This window comes from Vipera berus (assembly GCF_964194415.1).
Source record: "Vipera berus genome assembly, chromosome: 10".
Lineage (NCBI taxonomy): Eukaryota > Metazoa > Chordata > Lepidosauria > Squamata > Viperidae > Vipera > Vipera berus.
This window is the reverse complement of record NC_138213.1, coordinates 5218962-5229299: the sequence shown is the minus strand read 5'-3', so window position 1 is coordinate 5229299 and position 10338 is coordinate 5218962. Positions and strand designations below refer to the sequence as shown.

Below are 10338 nucleotides of genomic sequence, written 5' to 3'. Positions count from 1 at the left end.
ACCTACAAGGCAGAGGGTTTCAAACTAGCAAAACAACACTGTGGGGTTTTCGCTAATCTTCTCCGTGCTTGTTTACTGTACAGAAACAAATTGACATCTAAGACGACTCCAGTAAAAAGCACAATACAAAAAAAAAAGGACCATTTCTAAAGGGGACAAAATAAATCTACCTAAGAATAATAACCATAATCATAGCCAATTTAATTCCAACAAAACCAACGCAAAACCAAATCGATCCTATGGTGAAGGGGATGTATGGAATTCAATTTTGACGTGGTCCATTTTCAATCCTCGGCGCAAAGCTGGTTGTGCAATTAAAACAACCTTGTGGCCGAGAAAAGTTTCCATCGGGACTGAAGTGCACACAGATAATGTACGTTTGTTTCACACGCGCCGAAGAGGAGTGAGTGTGGCAGAAAGGTCCTGGAGGCACCGCCTGACCACCAAAACTTTTAGGTTAAACCGGAAGGAGAAAAATAAATTAAAAGGCCAGAAGGAGACCGTCGGGCCGAACAGACTTGTGTTGCTATAAATGTTACAGCACTCTAGTCAATTAGTATTTACTTCAACTTACAGAAGACCAAAAAACTTAACACTTGCATGTCCCTGCAAAGCCAAGAACAAACAAACAAAAAAAAAGTTATATCACTAATAAATAAGCTGTTTTAGAATTCTAGATGTCGAACGGGTACAAAAGGATGTGTCTTTAATGTTTCTGTGTTGTGGATTTGCCAAAACAAACAAAACGAACAAACGGAAAAAAAAAACCACCCCAACACAACCTCCTCCCAACCCACTTTCAATTGCAACAACTGCACGAGTATCCGCCATCTTTTGTCCTAACTTGTTACAATCTCTTTGCTGTCCTCCACAAAGCGGGTTAACCGGAAGCCGATCCCGTTTTCGTTGCCTGCCATCTTCTCCAGACCAGCTAGAGGCCCATTAGGTTCCGAATCCTGGAGCTTCTCCAGGCTGCCGGTCAAACCGCTGACGGGGGAGCTGCTGCCGTTGCCCAGGCTCCCAGGAGTCGGGGCAATCCCCCCGTTCTGAATGACCGAGATCTCGTTGGTCTTCATGGCCAAACCGTTGGAGAAGGCAGCAGCGTATTGATTCCAGAAGGTAGAAGGGTCACCGTTTCCCGACCTCATGGCCAAATCTTTTGGAAACATGTCTGGAAATTTGATAGGGTTGCTTCCGAGGAAAGTCATGGGCCCATCCACGGAGAGCCGTCTGCCTCGCCTGGCGGGAGCACTGTTCCACATATGAGTTCCCATGTGCACCTGGAAAAGACACGGGTTAGCAGCGGCAGTTAGGTAGGTTAAATGCAGTAGCCTCTCTCTTGAGCGTTACGGTCTAACCAGGGGTCTCCAAAGTTGGTAATTTTAAGATTTGTGGACTTCAACTCCCAGAATTCCTCAGCCAGCATGGAATTCTGGGAAATGAGGTCCACTGGCTGAGGAACTCTGGGAACTGAAATCCACAAATCTTGAAGTTGCCAAGTTTGGAGACCCATGGTCTTAAGCTAAGCATAGAACATATAACATAGATTATCACAGGGCTGGAAAGGACCTCTATCCAATCTGCTACTCATTGCAGGAGCTTCATGCCATCCTAGTCAAATGGTTGTCCGGGCTATTTTTGAAAAACCTCCACTGATAGACCACCCACAACTTTTGGAGGCAGGTTGTTCCACTGATTAATCGTTCTCAGTGTCAGACAATTTGGATCTCTCTTCAAGAAGCTTTTCCACCCATTACTTCTTGTCCTGCCCTGAGGTGCTTTGGAGAATAAGCCAATCCCCTCTTCTCTTTGGCAGGCTCTCAAGTACTGGAAAATAGCTAGCATGTCATCCTTAAGTCTTCTGTTCGATAAACTGGACATAACTAACCCCCTCAACCATACATCATGATTTAGCCTCCAACATGAGGAAGTTACACCTCCAGAGGTTGATGGTTTACAACTCAGTGTTCTTCACTGTTGGGTGTCCTACAGGAAGTGGGGGAGGGCAATCTAATTTAGAAGAGGGTCAAGACTGTAAAGATTGAAATTCAGGTGGTCCTCAACGTATGACAACTCAGCCAAAATTTTCTGCTGTTAAGTGAGACATTTGTTAAGTGAGGTTTGCTCCATTTTTATGACCTTTCTTCCCCCCCCCATTAACTTGGCTTGTCAGAAGGTCACAAAAAGGGGATCCCATGACCTCGGGACACAGCGATGGTCATAAATACGAACCAATTGCCAAGCGTCTGAATTTTGATCGCGTGACACCATGGGGATTGTTGCGAAGGCTGTAAGCGTGAAAAAGCGTTGTTTTCAGGGCCATTGTAACTTTGAACGATCACTAAATGAACTGTTGTAAATCAAGTATTACCTGTACTTCTTCGTTTGCTGCTCATCTCGTGTACAGAGAGGCCAGGAATTCCCCCCCCCAAAAAAAAAATCAAGGTGGCCATCATAACAGGGTGATTCAAGTCCTGCCCAGTTGTTTATATGACCATTTGACGTTAAAATGACACCTGATACCGATGTTTTAATTTCATATCTTTTGCAACCATTTCTAGAGGAATGCTCAGCCAGGCAGTGGGGTGAACAGGAGAACAAAACTCCATTTAAAAGTTGCTTTACCAGCATTTCAAATTATACGTACGCAGGAGGGTCAGTGATAAAATCTAGACTCTTAAGAGTTGAAGGTTTGGTTAAAAAAAAAAGAACTTTGCCCCAGCAAAATACTATCATCATCATCATCTATTATTAATTATTATTATTATTATTATTATTATTATTACTATTACTATTATTACTACTATTATTATTACTATTATTAATAGTAATTAACTAATTTCTCATTTAGCAGAAACGATCCCATTCTAACTTTCTTCTAAATTTTGAATTTCTATCAAAATGTCTAAATTTCGAATACGTCTAAATTTCGAATTTTATTCTCATGGGAGCACACTTTAGGACTGCAAGGGAATGGACGTGCTTCCGTTTAACACCCATGCAAGTTCTGCTCAGATTTTTGATTTTTAAAATAGGGATGAAAGGTAAGGAAGGAGTTACAGAGAAAGTCACAATCAGGAAAGGTGTGCAGAAGGATCCAAAGAAAAGGATTGCGGGGGGGGGGGGGGGGGAAACCCACCAAAGCTTGGTCCATCAGCACTTAACAAATATATTCATTCTTCTCCTCCCATAGCTTTCCAAAAATCCCCACCCACCCACCCCAAAAAAATCCATGTCAATTCTGCACTATGAAATCACAGGGATAGCACATGGTGTGATGAAACATACACAGACGTACACACACATACACGTACAGGTAGTCTTTATTTAGGGACTGTTTGAAGTTCTGATGGACCTATGGGGGGAGGGGGTAATTAAGACCCAGATTTGTAAGCCGCCCTGAGTCTTCGGAGAAGGGCGGGATATAAATGGAATTAAATAAATAAATAAATAAATTTGAAGTTCAGTGGTCAGATTTCCCCTTCAGATGCTCATCAACTCTATTGAGGGCTGTTTACAGTGTCCTTCAGCCACATGACCAGGTTTTACAATGGTTTTGCCCAAAACTGGTGCTTATTTCCAGTTGGCTGCGAAAACCTCACCTGTAGTGAACCACTGGTTCACTTAATGACTGAGGGTTCATTTAACAACTGTTGCAAAAAAAAGATTTCAAAATTATTACGACTCTGGCGAGTTATGACTGTGACGGGCAGACTTTGTTTCGGTCGTAACTCAAACGCTGCCTGTAAACCCTTTAATCTATTTATATCTAAGAAAAAAAAACTCCTTCCTCTATTCTTTTAAACATTATACATTTATTATTCCAGGATTGGCAATTTTTAAGGGTTATGCGCTCCATAGAATTTCTAGCTGCAATTTTATCCCTGGGGGAAAAAAAAGCATGGAAGGTAGACACCCATAAGAACAGCCGTGGTTGAAATGACCAGGTTTTCAGAATGCATGGATACAGCCATTCACATCTCACATGAAAACCCTGCTGGATATACAGGTAGTCCTCAACGTACGACCACAATTGAGCCCAAAATTTCTGTTGCTGAGACATTTGTTAAATGAGTTTTCCCCCTATTCTACCACCTTTCTTGCCACAGTTGATCACATGACCATGGGGAGGCTGCAACGCTTGTTAGTGTGAAAAGTGGTCCTTTTTCGGTGCTGTTGTAACTTTGAATGATCACTAAGCAAACTATTGTAAATCAAGGACTACCTGTACAGAAGTCATGCAAAAGCACGGAGATAAATCAACATCCCTCATCCTGCAGGCCACTCATGATGGCCCAGTGAACGCATCATACTGAGATGCGGTTTGTTCACCCAGCGTTCCCCGAGGTTCACGGCACACGCCAAGCCATAACACCACGATTTGCGAAACAACAGGGGACACCAAATACCAAATCGATCCATTATGGCTTAGCGCAAAATGTGAACCCTGTCAGGCACAAGTGGGCAGCTAGAGGGGGGAAAAAAATGGAGCATAGTAAGATGGAGGGAGAGTACCTTAAGGTTGCCCTTGGTGGTAAAAGCTCTTCCACAAATTGTGCAAGCAAAGGGCTTCTCTCCTGTGTGGGTCCGTTCGTGAATCTGCAAAGCACTGGAAGACGAGAAGGTCTTTCCACACGTGTTGCAGAAGTGCTGTTTGGGTGTCCTCCGAGGCAGAGTTGGAAGTAAGACTGGTGACGTCGCCGAAGGCAGCAAAGGTCCCGAAGGAAGCAAACTGGGCAGTGTCTCTTTGTGGTCCTGAGGAGAGCCGTGTACAAAACCGTTGACCTCGGTTTTTATAAGGGACGAGAGAGAGTTTGCAGGTATGGCGGAGGAAGAGTTCTGAGCTGGGCCAAGGTTGGAGTTGGGTTCAAAGAGCTGTGATGGTAGATCTCGCATCTGATGTGTCAACATGTGCTGCTTCAAATTACCCTTTGTGGAAAAGCCACGATTGCAGACTGTGCAAATAAACGGTCTCTCTTTGGTATGACTTCTGTAATGAATGTCCAAGGCACTCTGACAAGCAAACGTTTTGCCACAAATGTCGCACGCCGTGTTTTTAAGTTTGCCTCTATCGCGGAAAGGAAACAACACACCCAGTGGCTCTTCCTTCACCATTTTTTCTGGATTGCCCGATGTCAAGTCCAAAGCACCACCGTTGGCAAGGGTGACAGGCCAACCGTTGGCAAAGTCGTTCGGTAAAGTCCGTAGCAGTTTGTCTTCCATGCCTGGTGATTTGTAGAAATCCGTTGTGCTGTTGGATGGGGACAAGGCCTGCATAGAAGAGGTAGACTCCGAAATGGCAGGACTTCCAGCACTTTGACTTTCCATATCACCCCCAACCGATGAAGAATCGTTTGTCATAATGTCTCCTTCGACTGATCCATTTTCCACAGATTTTAAACTCGCTTGGAGCTGTTCAGCCAGCCCTGCATTGATCATCTTCATCTGGTTTTCTAAAGCAGCAATACTCGATATTTCCGGTGGCAACGGGGATGATGATAAACTATCCTGAGATGCATCTGCAGACTTAGGGGTGTCTGGTACGCTACTATCAAGACAGTCTTCCATGTTCTCATCAGAGAAGGCATCCAGATCATCAAAGTTCTTCTCGTCAAACGAGCCGGTATCAGATTCCATTGACTCAGGATAGTTGTCAGTCACAACTGTGTTAGGGATCTGGCCCCCCATGTGCATCCTGATGTGCTGCTGCAACACAACTGCATTGGTGAACTTTTTCTGGCAGATGGGGCAGGAATGTTGCACTCTTAATGGTGGCATGGCACGATGGACGCTGTAATGGGTCTTTAGATTGCCTTTTGTAGTGAAGGCCCGGCCACAGATCTTGCACTTGAATGGCCTTTCGCCAGTGTGTGTGCGGTAGTGCATTTTCAGAGCACTCTGGCAACTGAGCACTCGATGGCAAATGAGACACTCGTTTGGATCGCTTGCCTTTTTGTCAATGTTTTCTACAAGCTGCTGCAGCTTTGAGGTCTCCGAGGCTGGCGTTCCATCCAGCAGCCCTCCAAATGGAAACTTGGCCTTAAACTGGTCGGACAGGAGAGGCATCAGTGGATTGGTAAAAGCCACCGCGTTGCTGGAATCCGATTCTGCCGCTGGGGAGGTTGCAGAATGATTCACACTAGAGGAAACGCTGGCCGTGCTTTCTTCTGGTTTGTCACCGGAAGACAGCAGAGCCCCCATTTCTCCTTCTGCCAGATTCCCATTGGAGTTCTTCCCTGCAGGATCAATGGAGCCAGAGTCGCTTTTGACCGAACACGGAGGACTAGATGAAGGGTGACTGATGGGAATGGGCTGAGGCTCCTCTGTTTTGATAAAAGGGGTCAAGCTGGGAATTGTGGCTGGAAGTGGCAGGCCAACGGATGGGGTCAAAGTTGATAACACTGGTTTGTTATCCAACCAACTGGTGACCGGTTTCTCCGGTGGTATGGACATCCCATACGGAATCCCCGTACTTGTGGGAATGTTGTCTAAATGCTCTGGTACTGGATACGGGTTCATTTGAATGTGAGGGTATTTTTCTTTATGCCGTTGGAAGTGTACTTTTAAATTCCCCTTGGTGGAAAACCGGTTTCCACAGATGTTGCATTTGAAGGGCCTCTCCCCAGTATGAGAACGCAAATGGATCTGCAAGGCACTGTCGCTCCCAAAAACTTTTGCGCAGAACCTGCACTTATGTTTGAAGAACGCTTCGTCCGAATTACTTTTCGTTTCAAAGGCGGTTAGATTGGGCGGCTTGCTTTTCCTCTGCTGGGCCAAAGCAGACAACGAGTTTAAGTCCTCTGCGGGTGTTCCCAGATTGGATAAAGGATTGGGGAACACAGAGTTACTAGGAGTGGGTTGAGGTAGAAGCGGATTTGATACAGGGCTTAATAAACTGCTTATTGCAAAAGCTGGCGATGATGACACGGTCCCTGGCGGGTTGCCAAGTGGTGGACCACCAGCATTTGTAATCACTTTGTCAGAAGGTGACGTTGTAATTGCTGCGGTAGCTAGGCTAATACTTGGAGATAAGCCGCTACTGGATGGAATCGTAGTGTTCCCAGAATTGCTCTGAGGTAGCTGTTGAGGAGATAGGTGTTTCATACCACCAATGCTGGCAGACTGGCTAGCGAGGCTTTGTGCCAATCCAGCTGCTGCAGCCAGCTGTTGGGATAAATGGGAACTTAATGTCGACAAGGGGTTGGCTGATGCTCGTACTGTACTCTGAGGCGGGCTGGGAGACGTTGGCAAGTCTGCGTTCTGGGAAGCCAGCAATAATATTTGGTGACGGATTTGTTCAATCAGTTGCAGCTGATGGATCTGTTGCTGTTGCAAAGCCAACAGTTGCTCCATTAGGGCAGGGACGGCCAGCTTGTTGGTTGAGGTGCCATTGCAGCGTGCTTCCTGAGAGAACTGGGCCACCGCTACTTTCGTGCTCTGAAGATTCTCGATGATAACATTGCTATTGATCACGGAGAAGTTGCCCAGCGTGGTTAGATCCCCCAGTTGAGGTAGAGAGGTTGTAAGAGCTGAGGTACCCTTTGTGGAGCAGTTACTGCTTGCAATACTACTGTTGACGGTCTGGGAAGTACTGCTAGTGCTTTTGCTAACACTGGAAGAAGACTCTAGATCCATGGTTTCTTCCTTGTCGAGTTTGTCGCCTTGCTCAGGAACGCTGCTGCATTCAACTTGATCCACGTTGTTATCTGTATTGTTCTTCCGTTCATCGGAATTATTTTTAGGGAGGCTAGGAGGGAAGGCTTCTGAAGGAGATACAGAGCTTTCATTCACAATTAAAACCAGTTGTTTTTTAGTACAGGTCTTCTTGTGTTGTAGCAGGTCTGGTAGTTCAAAGAACTCAGCGCAACATCTGCCACAGACATGGGCATCCTTTGTCTTGTGGGTCCGATTGGGTTGACCCTTCTGTGTGTCTCCTATGGGCCCAAGGCGGGGAGGGGAGGGAAGAGAAAAAGAGAGAGAGAAAGAAGCAAAATTAACAATTGTCCAGAAATTATAAATAGGTCACAAGGAAAAAAGAAGTCAACCAGAGGAGATGTTGAGTTCATCTCATCCCTAAAGAGTTCTTCTCCCTTTGTTTCTTTTTGGGGGGAAAAATGGAAAACTCAACCATCTCAACTCAGCCAACTCATTTGAGTCTGATATTCCCTTCAAGCTTGTCCATCTTGGGCTGTTCAGATATCTCTTGGACAGTCAGCCTATCGCTGAATTAATTTGTCGTTATTTAAAGTCTCAAGTTTCATGTCTGCCATTTTCCTAAAGATTTTCCTTTTTAACGAGGGGCAGCTACAAAGTTATGGAATTTTCTTTCCACGTTACTTAAGTCAGGAGTCTGGAACCTTGACAATGTTAAGACTTGTGGACTTCAGTTCCCAGTTACTAACGTGAATCTATAGGATATGATGGGTTGTGGCTTTCTGAGATGACCCTTAAACATTCAGCCTCATGATGGGGAAAGGAGTTCACAACAAAAATGATGGATTGCATAGCTCTCTGCCCATGATCAGTGTGATAGGTGTCCCACCAGTTCTATTCAGCACAACAGCATATTATAAGATAATTATTATAATTTTTCTACAAAGGAACGCCTATCTTCTTGCACCAACTTCAAAAACATAAGGACAGAAAAAGAGAACATGGAGCTTTCAGGCTTTTTAAACTAGGAATTGAGATACAATTGGAATACAACTAGGAATAGAATTCAGCTCCATAGGTACAACCCCAGTTCTGTAGGAACAGAGATTTTAAATTTTTCAGGCACTTCCTGGGTGGAACATATATTGTGTCCCAATTCAGAGAAATGTGAAATCTGAAGGATAATGTTCCAATGCTCAACCTGAACATAAGATGTCAGTTTTCTTTCTGACTCTTTAAGCTACTCGCCATGAAATGATAGATGGAAAAAGGGGACATTTCAGGAATCTGATGAAAGCAGATTAAGGTATTTATATACCATGCTCAAATATTCATTGAGGAAGGACATTCTTCCCTTAAGCCATACCTCGCCTTTGGATGACATTACTTGCTAAAAGCTGGCAAGAAAACCTGTAGACCTTACAGTTTTCCTTTCTTTTTTTTTCTTTTTTCAAGACGTTTTAGTGGTCCAGAATAAAAATCAAGTTTGGATCACCAGATGCACACAAGGCAGGGTGAGAACAAGTATAAATTCACAAACATTGTCCATTGAGTTTTAAGAGTGCACAAGCAGACCTTTAAATCAACATTCGTGTCCAAGGTGATGGGTCCTCCAAATAATCCATAGTAATATAAAATAGCATGAATTGAAGACATGGGGCATAAATCAAATTCCATAGCAAGAAACTGATAGTTCTGTCCATTTTGTTCGGTTTACCACCTCGTGATCCACCAAATGGAAAACCAACATCTGTTGATTCATTTGACTCTTAAGTTTCCTTCAACCTTTGTTCATCTTTGGCTGCTTCAAAAATCTCTTGGACACTCACCCTATTATCCCTGAACTAATCTCTGGTCCTTCCATATCTCCATCAGTTATGGACAAAAGTAAACAGGTTGGGATGGGGAACCCAGAGGAGAAAAAGACCACATGTGATCAGAGTTGGCCACAAACAAAACAATCTTTTGAGCTCTTAAGGAACACACAAGCTAACTGTTTCTTCTCCCCGGCAAACCCTTGTTTTCCATTTGTTCATTCTGTTATTTCTAGGGGCAAGAAAGAAAGGGATGGCCTGTCAGAGAAAAATATCCCGTGTTTTCCACAATCAAGGGTTTGTTGCTCAATCTTTCTCATGGCACTTAGCCGAAGACCTCAGTGTTCTTTGAAGTTTATTGTTGCTCGGCAAAGCCCAAACAGACTTCTATGCAGTGCAATTTCTTTTCTGATAAACACATTTGGCCTGGCTCCACAGGTGCCTAAACATATTGTTAGCTTTAGCTTACAAAAAGTCCTTTCTCCAAACAAGCCCCCTGAACTTTTAAGAACTACCGAGGACCACATTGCTTGCAAACTGGTTCCTTCCTAATCAATAAGATTCGCTTCCCGTGACACGTGCTTCGGATCAATGGGAGGTAGTCTTTTTTTTTTAAAAAAAAATCATGCTCCTTGGTGGTAAAACTTAGGGTAGCCCCACTTAGAATGGACACTGCCTGCCAGCTCCATAAAGTCACTGTCATTTTACTACCACACAGATGAGGTTAGATTATAACCTCGTATCTATAAAAACAGCATTTAAAAAATATGTTACATTTCTGGATAAAGAGAAAGGAGGGGCGCGAAGAGCATGAAATGGGTTAAAAGAAAGAAGGAAGATGAGCAGCTAAGAGAAAATGTTTCTATACAAT

At 44.1% G+C, this 10338-nt stretch overlaps 1 protein-coding gene across 1 annotated transcript in view; it reads right to left on the bottom strand.

Annotated features, from left to right (window-relative positions):
* Positions 1-436: 436 nt before the first annotated feature.
* Positions 437-10338, bottom strand: part of SALL1 (spalt like transcription factor 1) — a 20334-nt gene continuing 10432 nt past the window's right edge. Inside the window, exons 2-3 of the mRNA XM_081335864.1 lie at positions 4516-7934; positions 437-1280 (exon numbers count right to left, since the gene is read on the bottom strand). Of these exons, the coding sequence (XP_081191990.1) occupies positions 840-1280; positions 4516-7934 (3860 nt within the window). The 3' untranslated portion in view covers positions 437-839. The remainder of the gene's footprint in view (positions 1281-4515; positions 7935-10338) is intronic.